This window comes from Pholis gunnellus (genome assembly GCF_910591455.1).
Source record: "Pholis gunnellus genome assembly, chromosome: 18".
NCBI classification, from domain to species: Eukaryota; Metazoa; Chordata; class Actinopteri; order Perciformes; family Pholidae; genus Pholis; species Pholis gunnellus.
In genome coordinates this window covers 647,861-674,680 of record NC_136545.1, presented here as the reverse complement: position 1 = coordinate 674,680, position 26,820 = coordinate 647,861, and the positions used below count along the sequence as shown (strand labels likewise).

Below are 26,820 nucleotides of genomic sequence, written 5' to 3'. Positions count from 1 at the left end.
TGGCATTAACAGCACACTGAAATACACTCAAACAATACGTCTGCATCACATCCCCGTATCGATCCCGACGTTACCGGTCGGCGCTGCCATTGAATGAAAATTGTTTATTACAAATCATATCAGCAATACCTCTTACCCTCAGTATGTTTATTAGTATTTCTTTAAAGGAACATTTAAATTATTGGTAACACTTTATATGACGCCCTTGTCTATGACGCATCATAAACATAGTTATAATGCATTATAATCTGCTTATAATTATAGTTATAAGCACTCATAAATATTCATGATGCTTTATAACAATAATCACAACACCTTATAAGGCACCTCATAATGACTTATGAGGTCAAGTATCATAATACTTTATAACAGCTGATCACTCACTGACTTATTTTGCAAGTATCACAGTGTATTATAATTAGTAGTGATACATTATAATATTTTTACATTTAATTATTATTACTGTTATATTGCATTATAATGTGTTTCTAAGTTAGTGTAAGCGGTCATTGTTTTCATTAAAGTATAAATGTATTTTACAACATTTTGTGTGTTGTTGCAATAATATTAATATTAATTAATTACTATATTAATTGTAATATTTTTTTCTTTAATTAAAGCAAACAATTAGCACTTGTATTATTACTGTGATTATAATGTATTACAACTATGGCTACTATAGTTGTCTTACAACTATAGCACACTATTATAGTTGCAAATAATAATATTCATGTGTTTTTATTATTGTTATAAAGCATGATGAACATTTATGAGTTTATGAGTTTGTAACTAAACAGTGCTATAATGAGATTATGAAGCATTATTAACTTTTTTATAGTGCATGTTAGACATGGGCGCCATAAAGTGCTTCTGAATTATTAAGTATTTCAGTGTTAAATATTGTCTCTAGAGTACGTTACATATGTGATCTCCTGTGTTTTTCCTCTTAACTGTACCGTAACGCCCTGGGTCCCGAGTAGCTCCACGTTTATTTGCTATCATTGTACAAGACAATAATAATTATTGTCCTCTATTGAACAGTCTGAAGTGCCAGAATGCTCTTTGGGCCTGTTTTATGCCCCAGTAAGCACACTCAGAAATTCTTGCTAATCTACTATACATCTGGGCATTTCTGGCATACACACAATTCACATATTATGCAGTTGAATACAATAACTCTTTGTAAGATGTTGTATACCATCGTTTGAGGATACAATGTAGCATGAAATATGCAACATTTTTACCTAAATTCTTCTTTTTATTTAATTTCTTCTTTCTTGTATGTACCTTTCTAAATGGATGGACTACATGCCAACATTCACACATTCACACTGATGGCAGAGGCTGCCATACAAGGTGCCACCTGCCCATCAGGATCTAAACTAATGCCTATTCACGCACACTCACACACCGATGCCGAGGCCTTTGGGAGCAATTTGGGTTTCAGTATATTGCTCAAGGACATGCGGACTGAAAGAGCTGGGGATCGAACTGCCGATCTTAGAATTGTCCTACCATTGTTCATTGACCGTTTCCCATGTAATTCAACAAAAGACGACAAGAATTCAAGAGAATGCATTTTTTATTTTTATTTTAAGTACCAACACTTTTGATAAGTTAGCAAATCTAAGATGCCCTCTTGACAATGTCCACATGATCTCAATGGAAAAATAAATAGCAAAGCAATAGTAATTTACACACTTAATAAACAATGCAAATAACATCATAAATAGCAGAATCAAATCATCAATGAATTAGGAAGTATTTTTTGTACTTAACAATGGGATCTTATTGCCTTTTTAAACAGAATTTCTTGATTTATTGTATACCAGCACGTTGGTGAGTAATAAATAAATCGTCTATCCTAACATGCAAAACTGGATGTTTCTGAAGAACAGTAATTACATTTAGAACAATATATACATTCTGCAACAGGTATCAATCAGTTGGCTCACTGTTATTTTTTCACTTGGTAGTCTGCTAATATTACATCACCAAAACTACATTTGCCTGATTGTCCCATTAAAAACAACTTACAACCATAATAAAGTACCTATTAAACTGTGTTACATACTGAGAAACACGGAGCCTAACGTTTCTGTGACACAGTTTGTTTTGGACAAAATGTTCCAACTTTTCATAGCACTAAACACTTCCAATGTGATATCTGTACAAATGTTGACATCCAACAAAATGAGCCCAGTCGAAAAGCAGAATGGAGGCCCACTGGCAGGGGAAGTTTTAGTTTGAAGTTTTCCTTTTTCCTTTGGCTGGTGGAGGTCGGTCAGGTATATTTGGTGGATTCCGTCTTGCAATCACTTTTCCCTCCTTACTGATTCATGTCATAGAGGACATGTGTCTTGTGTCTTCACCAATGCGGGCTCACCTGTTCATGGCCTGGGATTACGGTGTGGCGATAGTGGGTTCTCAAGAGGCAAAGTAGGAGCTCTGCATGGAGTACAAGCGGTCGATGGGGTTCCCCGCCCGAGCCTGCGAGGAGCCTGCATCTGGAGTGGCCATGAAGCAGTCTTTTAGACTTGTCAGAGAGGTGTCACTGTCCATGTCATGGAAGATGATGTCGGTGCCTGTGAAGAGCAGAGAAGAAACAGTGAAGTCAAACACAACGGCCGTGAGTGGGCAGTAGCTTTAAGAAGTCCACTTAAACACAGATATCTCTATTTAAAGCTGCATTCATTGATTTTATTGGCCACTGGGGGGGCAGAAGAGCTGTACACAGCAAGCTGACAGACCTGACACATTGTATTACTGCCATATAAAAGGCTACTCGCTGCATTTTAGTGGCAATGTATTTGACGACAGTGAAACTCAACCATACAGTAAATTCATTAAAACCACTAACAATGAGTGTTGGGGTTGGAGATAGCTCTCTGTTGGGCTGCTTCCATGTTACTTCTTTAAGTAAGATATTGCTTTTATATAAAACGATCATCAAGTATGGCCACACGACAGTTATAGACACATTCCAAGTTGAATAGTTTTTTATTAATAAATAATAATGTTCACAATAGAATGGGCCTTCCTGGGTTGGCTGCCTGCACTGACGAGGCAGTTGCTATGGAGCGAACACTTGCAGTTAGCATATATATACCTATATATACATATAGATATATATTTTTTTATGACAGGCTAGTGTTATATTGAATTTATTATTTGGCTATTTAATTTCATTATTTGCATGTTGCCATTTAATGTACAACCACTGACACACTGTCCAGCATCAGTTGGATGACTCTACTGCTTGTGCGAGGCCTGGCTTCAATAGTTAGCTGTGTTGCTTTTTCCTGTCCCCAAGTTTCAATTGCCAATAGCTCTGCAGAGAGCTTTCACACTTGTGGACACTTACAGCCAGAATCTCTCTGGTCCCATCAGACAATTTCTGAGTTGTGGTGCTGTGTGGGCAGTGGTTAGTTTATTTCTGCTGCGTTCTTTCTTGGTTGTATATTCTGGGCAACATCGTGGAACCTCCTCTTTATGTGGCGCTGCATGTCGATTAGCAGGTGTTTTTTTTCTGGAGATGGGCGCTGCTCAATCAACGCCTCCATAGAGTCGTACATGTTTCCATTTTGTAGCGGGCTTTAGCGGCTAACTTGTGACATGTTCTGCAATCCTCCCCTAACCCTGTCGCTAAGCAACACATTAGTCTACTTTTTAATTTTTTTCAGACGTGGAATGACACTGAAAGTGCAAAGGAATTAGACATCATAGCTGTTGTGGGTATCATATCACTGATATGAATCAATCAGATTGCTTGATTTGAGCTACCTGCTTCATAAGTTCAGTTCATTCATTGACAAATTTGAAAAAATGAAATAAAATGTCACCATTGGAACATGAAAGCACATCTTTAGAGTTGTGTTCCAGAAGTACAAAATCCTAGTTTGATAATCCTTGAAAGCAAATAACTAAAAGTCAAGTCTTGGAACATGATGGTACTTAACAGTTTGTTATGTGGTTCAAACCAGATGGTACTTTTTTTTTTTTTTAAATGATCAGCTATCATTTTTGATTTATAAACCCAAGACCAGTGCAGATTAAATGTCAAGGTCCACAAAAAACAGGATCCTATTCTTCCCATAATGCAACATGATACTATCTTCAATCAACAGGTTTCACATTGGGTATTGCAGAGATGTGAAATAATCCTCTACTGTAGTTGAGGGCTGCAGCCTATCCCAGCATGCATTGGGGGGCAGGTAGGGAAACACTTTGGATAGGTCTCCAGTTGGAGACCACTACAGACAAAAGTCTCCACATCATATTAACATCAAAGGAAACAAGGAGATTACAGAGAACATGTAAAAAAAGGACCACAGGTGCAGCCATTATAGAGTGTGGTGCTCACCATAGGGGTTCATATGGTCACCCGGCATCTGTGGTGGCGTGAGGCCCTGCTGGAAGGGGTCAGTGTGGTAGCTGCCGTGTTCCATGGTCACCAGCTGCTGCTGGTTTGGAGGTAGATGCCCTGAGTAGGAGCTGAGCAGGCCCTCCATACAACCTGATATCACCTCTGTAACAGTCAGTAGCAACAAGTGCGAGCAGGGTTACAACTCTCAGATGTAGTGGTCACATAGCACATGCGCACATTGTCTTCCTATACCTGTGAGGGCATCTCACGTCCAACTCACGGTTTTGAGCAGTAAAGTTACAGTGATTTGATTAACATTGATGATTACATTACAGTTACTGATCCCACTTTCACATTTGGGGGTTGGCTTGTTTGCTGTCTTACTGAAAGAAAGATGGAGGGTTGTTATCAGTTTGGTCTCTCTGCGTTATGTGGACAGACTAGTCTGGGACATAATAGCTCCTCCATGAGAGGAGAAACGCAACCCCCAGTTATTCCACAGTTGACGTATTCTCTTGTTGTATTCACATACGTGTTGCTGGATTTCCAATGGGTGCGCCTACAGCATTCACTGAGGCTAAGATAGCTGCTGTGTGTTCAGTAAAACCCTAAAATTGTAGTCTGCCTGCTTTTTAAACCTGAAACAGCTCCCATTTACACTTGCCATTTCAAGTGTCTCATATCTCATATCTGGATTGAGATCACTATCTTGGTTTTCCCAGGCTATACACAATTCCAGGTACCAGGTGTAGGCACATCTGGTACCTACACCTGTGTAGGTACCAGATGTGCTCGGCCGAAGAAGCAAGCTTGGTGTCTCCATACGATACACGTCCTTAGAAGTGTAAAATGTTCAACGTTTACCGGTACTTTCTATGTAACGTTACTTTTAACAACGTCTAAGATGTTTCGGGGAGAACCTGCGCGGAGCTCAGCTGCTCCAACAGAAGTGACAAACTTTAAATTGCTAGCTAAGCTAGCTAACATTAGCGGGCTAAGACATGGTCTAGGGGCTGCAGTAGTACCACAGAATAAATTAATTATATCAACTAATTGTGTTATTGTGAAATATAACGTTAGTTGCTCTAACTAGGGCAACCTAATGACCACAAGTAAACAAACAGAACATGTACAAGTCTCTGCAAACCGTGTTAACTTGTGACTATCAACCGGATGCATTGTGGTTGCTCATAGTGACAGCAGCTGTTGAAAAACAGAACATGTCGCTGTTCTCATAAAAGCCTTCAATTTTACTTATCGATGGCCAAAACGCAAAACCTCCTATCTGCCTATTTTCTGATTGGCGGATTTCACTTTGGATGATGAGTACAGCAAGGCTGCTCATATTCAGTCTTGTCTGCAAGATTTTCCCGCCCTTCATTGTGAAAGAAAAGTTATTCCAAAAACAGTGTATTATGTATAACAAATACGAAAACGAGAAGTTCTTTTTTGTTTTCTCAACAAAGTACATTTTTCAGATAGGAGGTTTTGCGTTTTGGCCATCGTTATATCTTGAATATCTTTGAATACATGTTTATTATCTACGCCAATCATTTAAGTAAGTTACTACAAGCAGCCACGGATGCATTGTAGTAATTCCATATATTCCTTAAGCAGTAAAACAGACATGCTTCTCTTGCTCTGGAGCACTGAGCTCCAAACATCCCTACGGTTGTGAACACAGACACTACATCCATGTTTTTTCTACAGAATATGAATGCTGCACAACAAATGGCTTTCTTATAAGAGCATATACTGGAAACGCATTGTCTAAACTGACTGGCTGTTTGATCTTGAAGATATCTCACCAGTCATCCGAGAGGCTTCATCTCATCCTAACATCAATGTCAAACAACCCCCCGTTTGCTAGTTTGCTTAGCTCATTTGGTTAACAACAGCAGTTTCCACTATAATAAACCCTGCTGCTATGCCAATATTGACACGCTGGAAGTCCCTGAACAGATAGAGGCAGTGCTTGCCAAAGCACTGAGACACTTATCTAAACTGTCTGCTCATATACGCGGTGAGACCACAGTGGCAATAAGCCCTTAGCTATGAGGAGCTATGCTGCAGCGAGAATCATGGCTGTGGCCCACACTTTATAGCTCCACTGTCTGGAAAAGCTCATATTTACCAGCAAAGATGTCACTCTGGATTCAGAGAATGGGACTCATTCTAAAGCCTGCAAAACTGGAAGTGTTTGCTGAGTGACTCCGCTCTGTTTATTGCTCCCCTAATAAATGTAATATTTCAAGCTGTTTCTCCAAATAATTTGTGAATTACCTAGCTCTCAGTAATCACTGTCATTACAGTTATAATGGACAGATTAAATCATGCAGATGGACATCAATGGTGCTTTTTCAGAGAAGGCAGCTGAACAGTACAGTATATAAACACACAGATAATTCCTCACCTTGGCTGAGCCTTTGGCTGTTGTGTTGCTCCTGCTGTTGCTGTTGTCTGCGGGCTAACTTCTTCATCTGTAAATACATGAACAGTAAAAAAGCTTGGTATGTGGCCGACAGGCATTTATTAAGGAGACATTGAAACGGAGCTCTCTTGTTAACCTTCTCTGAATTATGTATTTAAAATATCAAGTGACCTTCAAAAGTTTGAGGTGTGTAACAAATAATATGTACTGTATAAACAAAAACAAATAAAGAAGTGTGATGTGTCAGGTGGTCAAACCACACCTGAGACCACTTACAAAAAAAAGAAAATGCTTTGAATATTAGGGTGTTTAGGATTAGCAGACAGTGATGAATATTTATATATATATATATATATATATTTGAAACCACAAGAAACATAACATGACAACTTTACATCTCAATGACATACTGTAATCTAAAGAAGGGCAATACCGATGGGCCGGTATTCATTTTACTATTACAAGAAATATATAGTTATGGAAAATCAAATAAATAAAGAGACAAAACATCTTCATCAATAGAGTGTTGCAGGGAGGACGTATAGTTGTAGGCCAAATTGGAAGCATATCACTGTTTCTCTCAACAAAAAAGACAATGGGATTCTTCCATTGGGTTATGGATTATTGCAGAAAATAAGCTCTGTGGCAAACAAACGTGAATTTAAAAATTCAAGGGTGTTTTTTATGACATAGAACAAAACATTCAAATCTCCTCAGCTTGTTTCAGCCACAAACCTTATTCCAGGCATCTAACCAAAAAACAATAAAAAAAAACATTGACTTTGAGACGAGGAAACTCCAGCAGCACGCTATTGGAAAAAAGGACAAGTCAATCAGCCTACAAATGTATATATTTCAAGTAAGTGGACATACCTAAGTACACAAATTATTATGTAATGGAAGTTCTGATTGATCATTGCTGTGACGATCAGACGGAAAATGTGTCATAATACAGAAATGTGTCAAATCAGGACGTATACGTATAAGTTGTCTTATGGAGACACTTGACCAGTTTTCACACATAATTTTAGAAATATGTCATTTGTTATGTAAAGATATTTTCTAAATGTTCAGTAACAGTTTATGATGAACTCACGGCTATCACTGTGTCACTGACTGTTTGCAAAAATAAGGCTGTATCTAACACTTTCCTCATAAAAGACCAAGTGAGGTTAAAATACAGAGAAAGATAATACAATACATGGAATTATTGTTAACACATTGTGTGAGTCCGTCTCTCAACACTTGACTTCACTACCCTGTTGCTAAGCCCATTGGTTCACACTGAAGATGTAAATCTTTAAAAAATACCTCACAAACATACAGTTTAAATATTTTCTCAGTACTTTCTTGAAGTTGCAGTTGGTCGCTGCAGTTTTTATAAAACGTCACTCAAACAGGAGGAAATAGTGCATTTGTTGGGGACTTTTTTCAATGGCGGATCAATCCACATTTGGTGCTCTAGTGAGTGTTTGTGGCAGCAGGACGGTGTGTGTTGGACTGAGTCAAAATAAACTACAGTGTGTGTGTTCATGGTAATGAAGCAACATGTCACCCAGTGCAACAGTGTGGCCCACTGATGTGTTTTAAACAACAATGGTGCTCTACTAACCTGACGCGCCAGATGGTTGTTGTTGTTGTTACACAGAACCATCTGAGAAGCCAGTCATTGGAAACAGTATGGAAAAGGGCAGGCACTTAAAAAAAAATACTTGGCAGGTGATTGGATGAACCATCTGTCAATCAAACTCTTGCCAAAGCCAGTCGAGAAGAGAGCGAAAAGCCATCAATGCTGTTCTTTGCGCTTCTTTCAATGAAGAAATACTCTCGTAAACTTTATTAGAATCATCATATACATACAGGTACATTGCATTTAACCCATCCTAAGCATTCGGAGTAGTGAGCTGGGATTACATACAAAGACAATGCAAAGATGCGAATAGACACAAATTTACCACCAGAATGACGCATCACAAATGCCCGAAATTCACGTCATTCGCATAATCGCTGGTCATCCCTGATGTCCTGACGTCGTGGTTGAAATAGAAATGGTGGAGAAAAAAAGCAGTCTGTGGGTACTGATGGGCCATAGATCTGTGTTAACTCATATTTGTACAGAGACCGGACGGAATTTTGTGTATACATGTCTGTGTATGAATAGACTATCTATGGCATAAACAGTAACGTTGTATCTATCCCTGGATGACGTTATTTTGAGTGTTGATGGAGCAGGTACAGTGGTAGCGTAGCCAAGCACTAATAGATCCGATATCCATTCAGAAAACAAGCATTTTCAAAGTTATTTGCCTGTCACCTTGCGGCTGGACCGAACAAAGCATGAAGTCAGACTTTTTATAAATCGTTATAAAATCTGTTCATGTGGGTTCATACAGCTGCAGCAACCCAGCCGACATGTCGCTTGCTAGATACAGTTAGTGTCTACAGCCGTCCCAGTTCCAATACAACGGATGCCAATGAAGCATCTACGCTAACCTTTTTAGGAGACGCCATTGTTGTTTTGAAAAAACAGTTGCCTTTCCGTGTCGTCACACACCAAAACCACGGCTGTAGCTGCCGGTTGGTTCTCACAGGACACTGCTTAGTCCAGACACAAATGCATTAATTGAAGCCTGACATGATTCATTTTTGTTTGATGTCGTGTCATTGCATGAATTCTGCTGCCATGCAAGGTAAGAGCTCTGTGGCACAGAGTAATAACATGTATCGGGATGAGATAAACACAACACTTGTTAGGAGACACATTCACTTTTGCTTTGGCGCTGCACATGGTATTTAATGATAGTAAGGAAAGAAAAAGTATTTTGTATACTGTCAAGCAGCTTTGTCTGTGAGCAGAACAGGGGCTATGTGTATTTGCAGGTGACGAGATGGAGAAGGCTATATAAAGGAGCCAAGAGGTGGCATATGTAGTGGAGATTTATGTCTGTGTACTGAGCATTTTTTCCCTGCTGAAAACAGATTCCACTGCATCTGATTGATTGACGTATATTTTTGTCAAAAGAGGAGACGTGGTAGAACAGTGACTATTACAACATAACCAATCTTTATCCAGCATTTCACATTTTGTAGACTATGTGACTTGCTTACAGACTGAAAACTGACTTCAGTAGAAGGCCTATAGGATATTCGGACTTTGACGAGCTTATTCTCCCAAATGCCACCAAGCCAAGCAAATAGTAGATTATAGATTCTCGATCCCCTGGAGCTTAACTGATGTAGAACTGGTTTAGACAATTAAGCACTTTTGGCAAAAAAGGACAGTAAGACCCCATTTTCACACGCGATCCAGATCTGGATAATGACATCAATTCTGCCAGCATTGTGATCGTGTCTTGTTACATATTTGGTAGGCCAACTTGGCGGACTTGACAACAAACGGTGCTTTTAAGGTCAAGGGAAGCGATGTGGGGGACTCTTCAGGGACCACCAAGATGTGTTGAATCATGTGACAGACAGAGACAGACACAGAACTTTCACCCAGGAGACTGCTGTATGTGTCCTGTGTGAAACAAGCCGGCTTATACTCATTTTACCTGAGCTCCATACTTAACTAACGTCAGATACTGAACAAATTTAAATAAAAAACATACTTTTTTTAACACAAACCACCATATTTTTTTGATAAACCTAACCAAGTTAACCTTAAAACTAAGTTAACCTATACGTTGAAAGTTTATTTGGAAAAGACACTATGAGTGGAGACTGTTCCTGAACCTGACACATCCTAAAATTAGCATATAGGTCACTAACCAAGCTTTTGATTTGATTTGAAAGATATAACATTTTGGGTTTACTGACCTTTGCTCTCTGGTTCTGAAACCAGACCTGGACCACCCGTACAGTGAGTCCTGTCTCTGCAGCCAGGGTCTCCCTCACCTGTAAGTCACAGCACAGCAACACTCATCATCAACTTTTATACAATAACATCATATGTGTGCATCATAATGTTATTGCATATTTCCCAAATATCAGACATATTTTTTTCTTTCTGCCAACAAAAGAACATCAAATATAACATTATGTTAGAAACCTTTCGGCAGGGTTTGGAGGACACATCAAAGGAGGCCTTGAATGCTCTCCTCTGCACGGTGTTGAGGATGGTGCGTGGTCGTTTGGGCCGGCGAGGGTCTTTGCTGTCATTGCTGCCCTTCCCTGCGGCAGGGCACTTCTTTGACTTCACCTCCAGATCCTCATCCTCACTCTTATCTGTCACCGGACAGAAATAAACAAACACAATTCTTCGACTTAATTTTACTGCAGATTTGACTTCAGTGCAGTTTTGTGTCTTCTCTGTAATGATGCTAATGATACCGATCGTCGATATCAAAATGACTACATTAAGTCCTACATTGGATGCGTTTCCCAACCCACTGTGTTTGTATAGCCTACGATGGTATCCCCAGTGTTACCTGAGTCCGAGTTGTCTGGACTGACTGTGCTGAGCAGGTCCCTCTCCCTCTCAAAATCACTCTTGCAAAGCAGCTGACCTTCTTTCAGAACAAACTCGTCTCCTTTGCACAGCTGGCGATCACAGACGCAGCAACAGAAGCAGCTGAGATGGTAAACACTCTCCAGAGCTCGCATTACGAACTCTGTGGGTGTTATCTTCTCAAGACAGCCGCTGCATTTGGTAGCAAACAACCTGAGGACACACAGGAGAGAGAAGAGTTTTAACAATGAATACTGTATAGGGGGGGGGGTTCAACAACCACATTATATAATTTGCACTGGACTTGAGGCCCACTGTCACTAATCGGACCATTTGTATACTAGGGTGCAGGGGAGGAAGTAGCTACATTTACTGTCCAAACTAAATTCACATGAAAAAGTCCTGATGGCCTGTGTGAGATTGGGGGTGGGGTCGTAGTTATAGTTAGCATTATTATACCTTGACATCATTTAAAAAAAGATTGCAAATACCTTAGTTAATGACTAATTTAATGCACCCCCCCAACTAACATGCTAAATGCTAAAATGATCATGCTGGTTCCTCCGGTGGTGAGTTCTGCGTTCACAGAGGAACGTTTACCTTCATTGTGAAGCCTTTCTACTGTTTGAGACAATAATTCCGGACTACAGAGCCTAATACAGTTTGACATTTTAAAAAACTTTGATGAGCCCAGTGGGACAGAGAGGCTGAGTGGACTGGTTATAGTGGGACAGAGAGGCTGAGTGGACTGGTTATAGTGGGACAGAGAGGCTGAGTGGACTGGTTATAGTGGGACAGAGAGGCTGAGTGGACTGGTTATAGTGGGACAGAGAGGCTGAGTGGACTGGTTATAGTGGGATAGAATTAATGAACAGAGAAGTCTGAAAAAGGGTTGCTAACTTTCTCTGGTTTCATTGGTGTGAGGCCACGGTGCTTCCCTTTACTTTTTCTTCCCCAGAGTCCTGATCAGTCACAGTGGCATGAAGTTACTAATCAAGTTGTTAACTTCATCTGACTTCACTTCTGCAGATTAAATGATTCCATGATTAGTAGTGTAATATCATCTTTCACCACACAGTTAAACCAACATTTATCACACATTTTAATCAGTTTTTTTACTCAGCTTCTTTGAGAAACTCATTGAAAACCGGGACTCTTGGTTAAGAATTTCCAGGTACGCTTGTCCTGAGATAAGAACTGAGCGGGTAAAAACACAACAAGTGAGGAAAATGAATTGGCAGAAAAATCTGAAAAGAAGCCAGCTGCTTCAAGCTAAATGAATTAGATACCACAGTTATGAGTTATCACTTATTTTTAACCCCACTAGCTCTCTGCGTATGTGACAAGATGTTGTAATGGGCCCACAGGAGGCTGATTCAGATAGAAAGAATCGAGTAACATTTCCAACTGCATGCTTTTTAGTGCATGTTAGTGCACGTGCCCCACTGGCTACCTCAAGGCTGCCGCTCTGCACTGAGCTCATGCGGTCATTGCGGAAGTGTCTCACCCTCTGGTTATCACTAACGTTACCACTGTTGGCTAAGTAATGTTGCTGTTGTTTTCACTGTTAGCTCTGTTAGCACTGTAGCTGTGAGACGACAGCTCAGCAGTTGCCATGTTGAGAGCTCTGTGGGGGCAACAGATATGCTCTGAGCTACAATGCTGGAACATAGCCAAGTCACCGAACTTGCTAACAAGCAAAGGATTCATTTATTATGATAAAAAAATGATTTGTCGCTCATGGTTATCTACCTTAGACATTATTCCTGAAATAAGGTCCCATGGGGGACTCTGGAAGGAGAGGTCCTTATCCTCTCTATAGACACATTGTTCATCCTGACAGGTCAGAGAGAAAGTGAGAAACCTTCCAGAGAGAGCGGGAAGAGAGAGTGGAGAAGCCAAGGAGAGAGAAAAGATAGACAGGAACAAAAGACAAATAAGAAAGGGGGGGGGGGGGGGGGGACTCTTTGGAAGAGTTAACGATGAGGGGTGTGTGTGTGTGTGTGTGTGTGTGTGTGTGTGTGTGTGTGTGTGTGTGTGTGTGTGTGTGTTGAGGTGGAGGGACACTATGAAGGGAAGAGATCCTTTCTTTTCCGTACCTCCTTGCCCTTGACTGGATTTTGGTAAATTGTTCTGACTGTAAAGCCAGATCTGTATGAATAAATATGTAGTTGACCAAAGGAACATTTATGGCACTAGGCAAAGCATCAGGTTACAAAATATTTCAGATTCATCCTCTTCTTGAAAATTAATTTATTCCCTCAAGGTTAATGGAAATGTGGCCAGTAGTCATATTTTCCCTAGACTGAGCTGACAGACCAACCAACCAACATCACCAACACTTTCTTCTCAAGATTACGTTTTTAACTAATTAGCGTATGTAAATGATATAAAGACTAAATGTTCACTAATGGATCTTTACACTGTTATTGCAAAGGTAAAATATTTGTAATGAATGTATATTGTGCACAACACTCACTGTCAACAGTATTTAGTTTATTTTGCTACAATATGGCAACTAAAGCCTCACAAAGGTTTTTATGGTTTTGTTTAGACTGGGTTGGGATGCTGGCTTCTGTTATTTGAAAGTATCATTCATGTGTATATTATTAGATTGTTTGTTAGGGTATTTCTATTTTGTCCCTATCAAGTTTGTTTTACAGTGGCAGACATAGCTGTACTTAAAGCTTCACCAATTAACAGTTTTATTAACAATATATCAAATCACAGAGGTTTAGTGAGAGCTGTTCCTCATTGCCCTGAACCCACAGAGCGTTATCTAATAACTGCAGTTCCCCTCAGCTCTATGAAGCTTTAAAGTGACTCACTTTGAGACAGATATTTCTCTCATGAGTTGGTGGAGACAAAAAACAGAGCTAAAAGAGAGTGAATATTAGTCACATTCATCAGTTGGAAACAAACACCACTCAAACGAGTAATATATCGATTATTCTAAAGATTATTTTTTAAACTCCCAATTAATATAACAATTCATTTAACAAAAAATAAATATTAAAACCTTATCTGATCAGTATTTCATATTATTCAAATGAATATATTTTAGTAGTTGATGATTGCCCCAGCCCCACTCTTTGTCTTTTGGATGTGTAAATATGCACACATTTAAACATACATATTTACATGTGTTTAGCAAGACAATAATATATATTGGACAAGAAAAAGACTTGGCAAGGTACAATATCATGATGGGAAGGCCAAGTGCTTTTGAATTCATTCACACTGTTAGCAATAGATATCTGGTAAAGTAAAAAAAATGAAAGACCATCAAAGGTCAAAATGTATTTTGGCCGTGGCTGCTATTAAACAAAAAGGAAAACACTTTAATTGATACAATCTGATGCTCTTTACTTTAAGTAAGTTTGGAAATAATAATAGTGTGGTTCACTGGTGTAAGTGGTGGTTGTGTGATCTGGGAACAGGTTTAAAGGAGGACAGGGTAGAGGGATGGGAGGAGGGAGGAGGTAGCTTAAAGGCAGGTACAGAGGGGCTCAGTGTTTGGACAGCTGCACTCCTCCTCCTCCTCCTCCTCCTCCTCCTCCTCCTCCTCCTCCTCCTCCTCTCTGAGTGGGACTCCCCTCCTCTATTCAGCAGCTCTTTCTCCCTGCTGTCCAACACCCTCCTTTACATTTAAACTACAGGCACATCATTTCAGCAGTGGTGGGCCGCCAGGGCCAGCAAAGCCTTCTCTGCTGGCCTAAACAGAATCACAAAGTTATAGCTATTTTATGTTATACTTTTTCACAAATACACTACATGTATTCTAATAATCTGCCCCATTAGCTTATTTTATAATTGCACAGCTACTGTCTTCCTCTGTTGCTCTGCTTCCAGCCTTCAGCGCTGCTTCCAGCGCAACTTGTTTTAAGTAGAGCTTTTATCCAATCAGATTTCACCCATATTTCTCTCGGTAAGAAGAGAGGCCCAATGCCCTCAGGTAAACTTTGTAGATTAAAGTAAATGGGGACGATATTGTCTGATTGTCATAGTCTTCAACCAATCAGATCTTTAGTTTGACATGTTGGGCGTATTCTTTGACGTGTCAGAGCTACCGAGGTAGTCTACAAGTATGTCAGCATTAACGTGAGGCTGGCTCAGCAATAACGTGCGGTGTGATTGGTCAGTGGGCTAGCGTGACTGTTGTGACACTGAACCAGCTAGCCGAACTTAGTAGTTAGTAGCAACAGTTCAAGTTGAAAGATATGTAAGAAGTTATGACATTGACATGACATTTTTAGCGTTTTGCTTGATGTAGATTCTTTTTTTTTTACCTAGCTTTGTTTCTTTAACACTCAATGGCTGAAGGAGGAGAAATAGATTTCTCAAGAAGGACATTTCCAGAAAAACTGGACATTGTAAGAAAGTGTCGGCCAACCCCACAGCTAGCAGCCCTGACCCAGCCAGGAAAAGGATTTGTACGAACAGTATTCCTGGCTAACAGCATCGGAGAAGCTTTACACATGTTCTGGATAAGAATGCGTTTTATTTGCAACTGAGCATCTTGGTGTTTGGAGCTATGCTACGCTAAACTGACTTGGCTAACAAAGGTAGCAACACGACACCATAGCACGGCAGGACAATTACAAGCTACGGTGTTTTTGAAAACTTTTGCTGAGACCCGAGTGGATCTACAACTCAACGAACACGTTGACAGGAGGACCTCTGGCTGGAAGTGAACCGCACCGATGTTCTGTACAACCGCGTCATTGAACTCTTCATTAACAAAGAAAGGAGGATGGACTTTGTCTTTAGTGAACAGCAGCTTTGGTAAGTGAAGTGCTTTTGTGTTTTTACATCTGCAGTAGCGTTACTACTGTGTTCATTTGTCTATGGTGTAATTTTTATAATATGGTTAATATTGTTCCCTCTGATGTGAATAATATTTGAATGGCCTGTGCTCTTGAGTGTGCAGTGGAATACGTGTTTTAGCGCTACAGTGTCATATAAATGTATGTGACTGGTTCTTGTGAGTTTGTTCTTGTCATTGTGTTAATTATATTGATTTTGACTATATGCATTGTCCGTTAATGACGTCATGCGCGGGGTTAGGGTCGGATATTTGATTCTCTGTTTGGGGTTTTGTTTTGTTTTACAAAGCAAGAATTATGGTCTGGAGAAATGGGGATTGTGTGGCGATTGCTTTAGCCCTGTTTGAATCAGTAGTGAACAGCTGCCTAAACGCTGCGGGGAGAGTTTGTAGCTTGTGTGCTGCTGTTGTTTTCCCGCTAAGCTAGTTTAGCATAGTGTGCCTCCCAGATCACACGTGCCACACCAGGGTACAATGTTTTGTTTCCGGGGTCAGAGTGTCTTTTACGTGGTGGGTTGCCATGTTGAGCGAAGTCCACCGAAAACATTATATTTCCCACCACAATTTAAGCCTCTGCATTTTCTAAATGCACTAGTATTATTCAAACGTATTGATCGGTTCGTAAGCCTCATACCGAACGGTTTAATATGAATACGTGTATTGTTACACCCCTAGAAATAAATAATAAACTGTAGCTGTGGCGTCATAATGAGGTTATTAGGAGGTGGTTCAACTGTAGATGGATAAGCACTGAAGGCCCAGGTGTAAAATGCACGGACCGCCACTGCATTTCAAATATCAGTGGCTGTGAAGTACGAGTTTGGTTTGAATGTGAAGATGTTGTTTTCATTTCACAAACTGTGGCTGCTGATAAAAATGTCACTACCATATGTACCTGCCCTAACAGACTCAACATACATTGGAAATTATGTATCCATAAAATGAAGTGTTGTTCTTTAAAAAAGTTCTCTACACTGACAAAAAAGCATCAAATTTAAATGAGCTGTTTTAATTTAAATAAAACAGCTGAAGGGAAGTGAACTGAACAATTAATTAAATGTGAGCTTCAGTAGAGATTTGTCACTATTTTCAAACCAGTTCAACAGTTTTTATGGGTTCATGTTCTTTTTTTAAATACACATTTAAGTTGTGCAAACTCATTCGCTGTAATCACTCCAACACTGCGGTTGGTAAGATAAGCAAAAGGTAACCCTTCGCCGGCAATGTGTTGGTCAGCTGCATGGTTTTCATAATGATGCAAATAGCTCTGGTGCAGAATAACTCAACAACACATGGCTGACACATGGCAATACAGAACACTCAAATGCTTTATGATCTGGAAAAGAAAATAACCATACAATGTGAATCTGTTATGTATTATATCTAGTTTTAATTTAATTTTCAAAAAACAGGACTTTCACCTAGGAGGCCGCTGTTCGTGTCTCGTGTGAAACCAAAAGTAAATGTTGACTTTATGGTTGTTACAAGACGTTACGTAACAAAGTCTGCTATGGGCTTTTGTTATTTATCTACAATTGTTACGTTGCTATGCTACTTTGCTGATCTTCTTGCTAACCATAACCAGGTAGTTTTGTTGCATATACCTAACCCATTTTCTCAATGTTAAACATACAAGGCTGTTATGAAATGTATTAATGAAACATATTTTTGGATATATTTTTTGCTGACTGGGTTTAAATTCTCACAGGCTGTTGTCATCATTATACTCCACAATATGACAGTGTTGAAATGAACGTCAGAGTTGATGGTTTTGCTATTCCTAGCCTTACCAGTAAAAACACACTCCTGTATTGTGCTTAGAGCTCTGCTGGGAGCTTTGTTTTCAGCCATAATTGAAGTATTTGGAAGATAAGCATACTAACTGCTGAAAACGGTTACTCTGGGAGAGTATGCATGGCGGGCTGATTTTCATGAAATATACAGAGCACTGTATGCTCCCAAGAGGGTGAACCTTTTGATTTTAACAATCCCATGACCTTTTCCCTTGACAAACGTATTATTAATAATGACAGTAACATTAGCATTCTGCTGTTGGTTCTGTGCAACACATGTGGGGCCTACGGATCCTTGCAGCTTCAAGGAGCAGCTAGCGAGGCTTTAAACTTAAACAAACAGCTTCCACCGAGGCTCTAGACTTTTAGTCGTGTCTATTCCAAAGCCCTGTTTGGTGCAGCTTTCAATGTGAGCGAACATTTGTTCCAACAGAGGATTCATGAAAAGTCCTCAGCGGTTGATTTCCATGAGGACCTGGACCACCACTGCTCGGGGCCGCCTCTTTGGAGGAGCCTCCTTGACCCCCTGGCCCTGTGCCCTATGCTTCCACACTGCTCCAGCGGCTTAACAAGCATAAAGAGGTACAGGATTAAAGAGGATAAGAGGAGTGGAGAAAGGATGAAGCAGAAAAAAACAGACTGTGTGTGTTCCTTCACTGTTCTCTTGTTTGCTCTCTCTCCTCAGGGACCTGGGTGACCTAAAGGAGGAGGCTGGGTGGCGGCTTCGGGTGGCAGCTTGTTGGAGGTTTAATTAGTAGGCGTAATCAAAAGATGATTGTGAAGGAGGCAGGGGGAAATAAAAGCCGGATTCAGAGAGTGGGGATGTGCTGTTTGCTCAGTCAAAGCTCAAGAAGTCAGAGTAAGGCCTCGGGATTCTCTGGGGACTCACTTCAACATGTTTGTTAGCAGGGAAATGATCTCAGCAATCAATCAGATGCACTCATTTATTCACCTTCTGGAGGTTTACTTTGCACTGAGGGAGTCTATCAGAGGTGGTGGTGTTGGAAAAAGAAGGAAGGGCAACTGAGTTATGTTATTAGAAAATAAAACAATTTTAACCTTGCATGTACCCGATGTACATCCACATGGTAAAAACGATATGGACACCCAAACAAAATATGCCAAATCCTCACATTCCTGCAATATGTGATAGTTGAAGATGTGATTATGACACTATGGGCTTCCACCATGTTGCAATCTGGCTGCAGATATTTTCTCCCATTCAACCACAGGAGCAATAGTGAGGTCCAACACTGATGATGGCTGAGTCCAGTTCATCCTAAAGGTTCTGGATAGGGTTCAGTCAAGTTCTTCCACAGCCGACTGTGAAAACCATTTCTTTATAGACCTGGCTTCGTGAATGGGGGAATTGTCATATTGAAACAGGAAAGGGACAAATGCAAATTGTTGCCACAAAGCTGGAAGCACGGTTGTCTGGAATATCATTGTATGCTGGAGCAATAAGATTTCAGTTACAGTTTTTCTCAGTTAAACGCAAAGACTGGTACTTGAGACTGCAACCTGTTTACGCAATGTCAGCTTCTCTCACTTTAAGCCCCGAAAGAGCACCATGGCACAGGAAAGGCTGTTGGGGTGGGCCATCCCGAACTAAAGAAATAAACACGCTCGCAGTCCGGACTCAAAGTTGGTGGTGTAGGATTTTGCTCATCTACACGCCAAGAGACTTGAGTATGTATTCTCGCCCGCGAGCCTGTAAGAAAACAGATATGTACTGTGGTTCTATTGCTAAAAGGAACGCAAATTCATAATTGATGTTATCTGTCTTGCTCTGTTTGGGAAACAAATATGATTGGGCTTGTTCTTTCTATCTTCGCAGTACAGTTGAGAATAAATCTCAGTCGTGTCTCAATGTGATTGGTTTTAAAAAATATATTGATGTGCAAATTAATCGCACCTAAAAACCACCCCAAATTTGTAAAGGCCTTAATGCAGTAAAATTAAATGTCAATTCTGACGGATTACCAGGCTGCCTTCACCCCTGGTGCCTTAGTTTAAAGGTTGGGATGAGCTTAATAATAACCTAGAATTGATTTATGACATTTCATTAACAAACAAATCAATAGCCAGAGTTTGCAACACACATTCGACAACCCTGTGAGGCAAACCTTTAATACACAAGCTCAGAGACATGACATCAAACTCAGAATCCAACTGCTCATTCTAGACCGATACTCTCTAATATACAGGCGACTTAAGACACAAATAGAGAGAAAGGAGACTTTGTACATCAGAGCTCAGGGACAGTGGGAAAATTGCATTGTGGGAAAAAGCAGGTTGCCATGACAGCTGTTGGCAGGTTATGTGATATTAAATCTTGGCTGTGATAGAGTGGTGGTGGACACCGTGTGAGACGGGTGGATCCTCACAATCTTATATATCAATGCCTAAGGGAAGTTTCCATGCTTATTTTATACGTGTATGTTTGTGCATACTTATGTACAGTACATTTACGAGGACATTTTTTTATCCTGCATTAAGACTGCAGTGCAAGACTAAGCAGAGTGCCCAATGCACTGTACACGTTGTCACATTCAACTGTCGTATCAATCAGGTACACGTTCCATGTTTAAGGCTGGAGGTGATTGTCTATTCCACCGATACAGCAGAGCTGTGTTGTAAAGAGAACGGAGAGAGAGAGAGAGAGAGAGAGAGAGAGGAGGGGGAGCTGAAGTTGCGATTGCCTTCTCTTGGCAGCGAAGCACAACAAAATGTGATGCCAAGTACCACACAGAGAGAGTCAAAGAGAGTGGAGGAGGGTGAGTCTATAGCCAAGAGGTCCTTAGGAGATCCTCCGGTCCAATTGGTGACAGTGAAACAAAGGAGAAATGCAAATTGGATGACCCTGACATACAGTTGTAAAATCCCAACAGTGGACAGTTGTGAATCAGGTGGTTTATAGATTTAAATGCAACCTGGTTTCACTCCCAACTCATCAAATACCAATGCTTGGTCGCTTGGTCGTCTGGTACCAATTTTAGCCGGTTATCAGGCTTGCAGCTGACTCCAATATAAACCCATCCACATTAGTGTAAGACGCTCAGAGCAACTGATGTAGTATAAAAAGCGGGAAGGTCTGCATAGGGCGGGAGATAAGGAAGGGGGAATGGCTCAAACAAAAACCCAGAAGACCGCTGTTCGTGTCCTGTGTGAAACCAAGTAAATGTTGACTAATTTACTGCAGTTTCGTTACATTGGCTACTTAACACCAGTTACGTAAAACGGTATTATTAATATTATTATAATTATTTGAACCAAAACAAATCTTTTCCTAAACCCAACCAAGTACTTTTTTGAAGAAGCAAACCTATTTATTTAAATGTTATTTAAAAAAGACACTATGTAATGAGCAGAAACGGACACGCCGTCCCTGACACGTCCAACACTGCCACTACTGTACAGGGGAACCCAGAGCGTCATAGTTTGAAGCTTAGGGCCAGTGACCAAGTGTCAGTATTTGACGAGATGGGAGTGAGAATGAGTTGTGAAATGGGTCACCCAGCTTCCAGTGCAAAACTAGGGCAAAGCTATTCCATCTTATCCGACAAGGATAGGATGGAATATGTGACTGAATAACTGACTGTCCCTTAGAGAGCAAAACGAACAGACCAGCAGGACAGAGAGTGAGACAGTACTCTCTGAGTGTAGTTCTCATGACAACGGGCCGAACAATAACAATAGTGACACCACCCAAAACACAATTCTGTAACTTACTGACAGTAAGTGTGTGCGTGGGTCTGTACTGATGGGAACCCAGCATACTGTCTAGACTCTAGACGTTTCACCACAAAACGAAGAAAAAGCCCTTGAAGCAAACCACATGAGAGAAGAGAAGACAAGAAAGGAGAGGATAAGGAAAGGGAGGAGAGGAGAGGGAAAGGGAAGGGAAGAGAATGAAAGGGAGAGGAGAAGGGAAGGGAGGTCAGGAGAGGAGAGAATCCTGCTTTAACATGCAGCTGCAATGTTTTGTTCATCTCTATATGGTTGATTTCTTACCTCTCTCTCTCTCTCTGCGTTTTGTTTTTCTATCCTGGTGGGGTCCATCACCTGACATATCACGCTTGCCAAGGGGACCAATTTGTAACGTGGGAACCGAGTCCTTATAAAAGGTCACAGGCACAAGCATTGTCATTGATGGAAAACAGCCTGCTGAAATTCCTGGTGCAGAGTTCATTTACACTACTCTGTGTGTGCCCCGGTGGTCATAGATGGTTTATTTAGAACCTAGTTGTAACAATTGAGTCTTTTAATCCCCTCTATCATCACCATTGAAACCTTGTCTGTCGATTTGACTTCCACACTGTTTTGCTAATTTATTCAACTTAGTTTGATTTTTCTGACACTCTGCATGTTTTCTAATAACTGAGAGAGTAATGGCAGAACCTGAGAAAAAATGCAAATCATGTAGTACGGACAAATGCGCCGAAGACAAATTGAATGCAATCCAGAACGAATATTGCCTCAAGAAAATCTGAGATTACGACAGTGGAGAGTGCTGTAAAAGACAACTCAAAGACCATTGCTCACCAAGAGGCAGAGCGGCAGATGCTGCAATGTCCGTATCATCAGCCTGAAGGAGGGGACTGACGGGATCTAATGCTGTGCAATATCTCACACGGTTACTAGCAAAATTATTATTTACACCTCTCAAAGTCGATAAGCCAGAGGTCATGCAAGAATCATGCAGGAATTTGAATGTATGTCTGGCAGCAGTCCTGGCCTGGGTGGGTTTTTCCTTTGTTTTCCGTTTCTTTTTTTTTTGGGGGGGGGGGGGGGGTAGACAGGGATGAGGGTACCCTCTGCTACACACACATACACTTAGGTGTGTGTGACGACACGGAGAGGTGTTCTAAAAAACAAAGGCGGCTTAGAACCAAAGAGGTTAGCTTAGATGCTGCAATAGCATCAGTTATATCAGACCTGGAGAGAGTTTCTTCATCGTCAGAAGAGCAAAGGACGGCACTAAAGGCTTTTCGCGATGGAAAAGATGTTTTCGCTCTTCTCCTGACTGGCTTCTGTAAGAGTTTGATTGACAGATGGTTCATCCAATCCCTTGCCAAGTATCTTTTGAAAATGCCTGCCCTTTTCCAAACAGTTTCCAATGACAGCTTCCCAGAAGGTTGTGTGTAACAAGCCATCCAGCAAGTCAGGTTAACAACTGTAAGTTTTGGGTGAATTTTCAGACTTTTTTTAGACTAAAATCAGTGAGGTGGATTGTATCTTGGAAGTTTGCTTTAGTTTCAGGAGGCCATAACTGGCAGACTCAACTATGATGTCACTCCTCAGTTAAATAGGTCATATGCAGTCAAATGGAGTTGTTGATAAGACAAATAATTGGGAGATCGTTGAGGCTCCATCAGCCAAGGACTACATACCTGTCCCTCCCGTCACTTAACAATATGCCACGGCAACATTAATCCAGCACCTTCCTTCAATAGACCAGGACAAATCATAAATGGAGTGCCCTCCTCAGCAGTAAACACAGAAACTCATGACTGATATCAGACCAAATTTTCAACGCATTACACTCTGTTTCCATCTTCAGTCCAACATTGCTTCCACTCAAATTGATTTCCATGGGGGGCTGGAGGGTTCGATATTCGCTAACCAACCAACCAACCAACACATCCCAAACAGGTGATGTGTTGCCATGGCAACATACTTTGTGCTGGTATTTCAAGAGTGGAGCGGAGCTACTTAAAAGAGAAAGTTATTAAAAAAAACGGAAAATGAGACCAGGCTGAAAACTCACGCAGACTTTTTTTTCTCAGGGCTGACATATAAATCTACATATAGCTGACAAAATGAACACTAATATGGTATGTGTATGTCTTTTGCCATTTGATGTATCTGTCAGATATCTGCCCAGATAAGGCTTTCAGATCTCCTCAGGACCAGGAGGAGGACAACCAAAATCTAGATTTGCCTGTATCTCCTCAGTTATGAAACATTACATTTCACAAAGGTGATAATAATAGTTGCATGTGGTGTGGGAGGACACACTGTACAATAATAACAATAAGTATTGTCATGGCAATCTGGTGGGTTTCATTTGGGGCCAATGGGCTTTCTGGCCCCTCTGCATCCCTTCCATAAGCATTGCTTTGGGTCATGATGGAGTCATATTTCCAGGCTGATCACGGCTGCTCCTCATTATTGCTTCCTAAAGTGATGAAAGCCTCCGGCTCACTGGCTGGCGGGGCTGGTGCTCCAGCTGGCTGTTACAATTTATTTGTTTCACGACACGCTTCTGTCCGTCACCACACAACGCCTTCAATAGCCCTGCCTTCAGGCTGCTAACCCCTCCTCCCCCGTGGCCAACCTCTCCCCTGTGGTCCTCACCACTGCTTTGACTCATCCACCTCTACATTTGATTAATAAAACCACTTTAAATATACCTGTAATGCAAAATTAAGCAATTTGTGTTTGTTACTAAGACATAGCATTGTCAGAGTGTCGTGTCATTTGTACATGAGCCTGATCTTTCAAGAATTTGTTAATTTCAGGATTCTTTGACCAGTCAATGAAACCTTGAACAAAACCATGTACCAAAATGCTGAAACCTAAACCTAAAGGGGAACTGTCATGAGATGGTAGTCATGTGAAATACATCCTATATAAACAGGCTGAAGCTATGGGAGAGCTTTGTGAAATTAACATGAAAATGTATGCAGTTATTTTTGATCGTTTAAAATGAGCAAACACCTCCACCGATGAAGACTATGAGGTGCAATTAAAAGCTCCAGAAAAAGCTGAGCTATTAAAATTATTATGTCAAACTGGGGACGTGGAATTTGGAAGATTCAGGCATTTAACAGACACAAAAAGTCTAATAAACATAAGATAGATAGATAGATAGATAGATAGATATCTTTATTTCCCTGTCATGCACATAACATGCCCAGCCCTCATGGGTTTACAAGATACCAAAAATACAGCTGCAGTGGACACGCATTTCATTAAGTTTCATTCAATTACAAAATGACATGTTACTGCACCGCTGGATCTGAAACAAAACGTTCTGCCTTCTCTAACAGGCCTGCTACGAAAAAGGTTTCTTTTTCAGTCTTCCAGCCAAAATAAATCAACATTAATGGAAGTCATTTTACCAAAGAGTACATTCCTTATGTCCTCGTAGATAGGACAGTAAAACAAAAAGTGCACCTCATTCTTAATTTCCCCGAGCTCACACAGCAAACAGATTGTGTCCTCCTCTAGAGTGGAAATAAAGCTGCCGGTCTCTGAGGCTAATGGTAATGTTCCTGAGCGTAACTGTGCACATAGGGATCTTTCTCTTTTGTTTAAGTTGTACTTCACATAAAGTTAGTTCTGCACTATAGTTATTCTTTATGAGACAATATGTTCTTTTGTAACTTTTGTTTACACCATATATCAACAGACCATTTTTCTCTGTGCACGAGGAACAGTTTGATCCTAATCTCCTGAATATCACAAAATAAATGACAAATAGTTCATATTAAACATGAGATTTCAAACCCTAAGCCCAGGGATGGCCATGCAAAATGCCCCAATGAAATATATTTTGAGTTAGTCTCTTATCAGACATCTTCACAAGTCTATTCCAAAGTTGAAGCATTTGAAACTTATGTCTGATGTTTAGAGGTTCTCAACCCACATCCCTACAAAGGGCCAACATTGAAGATAGATTAGATAGATTTGTGAACTCCCAAGAAGGATCGAATAGCTCTGTGATGCACAGCGTTACAACTTGTGTGGTCATGGAAAACATACACCATGTATATATATATATATATAAATGGTGTATGTTCAGTAACTTGCCAAATATATATATATACCGGTATATATATATATATATATATATATATATATATATATATATATAATGTTGGACGGCTCGGGGATGGTGTGCTAGTTTTTTCAAAATAAACCTCCATGTTCACAGAAACAGTATACTGCTTGTTACGTGCATCTAATCTGTTTTCAAAATAAACTTCCGACACAGGTTTACTTAGTTTTTTGACTACTTATGCAGTAAAGATACTTGGTCAGGCAGTGGACTTGGTTTCACACACATTGAACAGCGGTAGGTGAAAGTTGTGTGTCTGTTTGACCCATGCAGTGGCTTTACGTTGGAGGTAGTTGAAAGCCCTGTGCGTCTCATATAGACGTTAAAGGAAGCCTCAGTGTGATGTATCGATCGCCGAGCGCCACCGACCTAGCAGCGGTATTTGACGAGTCGGGGGTGAGACCAGGTTAGTAACAGACAATACTGAGTCAGTATGCTGACTTTATGACTCTTCATTATTTGTGATCCTTTTACACTGTTAGCGTAGATTTATCCCTGGTGACTAAATATATAAAAATACTAAACTACACGGCCGTGTTTCAATTTTACACAAGGGTTTTTCATGAAAAACGTACATGCCAGAGTTTATGTTCATGGGTTACTGTCTTTGGATTTCTTGTACGAGGCCATTTTAAAGGCCTTTATGTCAGAGATGGTTTACAGGGACATGGACGTTATCATCACTGTTGGAATAGAACAATTTGTTTGACGACTGTCAGTGGCCTTTTGTGTGCAAGAGGATAATAGACACACCCACAGAGGACTGATGTCCCAGCTGCAGACTGAAAGGTGGTGACAAGCCTGTGTCCAATTGAACCAGCACACCCACACTGATTCATCACCGGGCTCTGTTTAGTTTGAAAATGATCTCTACATTCTAAACACAAAGGGCAGGTGTGAAGTGCAGGATTTTGGGTAGGGTTATTCTCACCTGAGTGAAAAAGATATATTATTGGATTATAATTATTGATGCATTAATTGTGAACATCACTTTAATGTTTAATGTCTTCTCTTAAATAATGAAGTAGTATTACAGATTAGTTGAGAAGTGATAGGAGTAACTATAACTAAACATATCAAATAAATGTAGTTGAGTAAAAAATACAATA

The 26,820-nt window shown here is 40.4% G+C and overlaps 1 protein-coding gene across 1 annotated transcript in view; it reads right to left on the bottom strand.

Annotated features, from left to right (window-relative positions):
- Nucleotides 1-2,427: 2,427 nt before the first annotated feature.
- LOC306710870 (LIM/homeobox protein LMX-1.2-like) overlaps nucleotides 2,428-26,820 on the bottom strand; it is a gene marked incomplete at its 3' end in the record, with an annotated part of 48,504 nt that continues 24,111 nt past the window's right edge. Inside the window, exons 3-8 of the mRNA XM_079179582.1 lie at nucleotides 11,228-11,460; nucleotides 10,849-11,024; nucleotides 10,617-10,694; nucleotides 6,780-6,846; nucleotides 4,364-4,528; nucleotides 2,428-2,585 (exon numbers count right to left, since the gene is read on the bottom strand). Of these exons, the coding sequence (XP_079035708.1) occupies nucleotides 2,428-2,585; nucleotides 4,364-4,528; nucleotides 6,780-6,846; nucleotides 10,617-10,694; nucleotides 10,849-11,024; nucleotides 11,228-11,460 (877 nt within the window). The remainder of the gene's footprint in view (nucleotides 2,586-4,363; nucleotides 4,529-6,779; nucleotides 6,847-10,616; nucleotides 10,695-10,848; nucleotides 11,025-11,227; nucleotides 11,461-26,820) is intronic.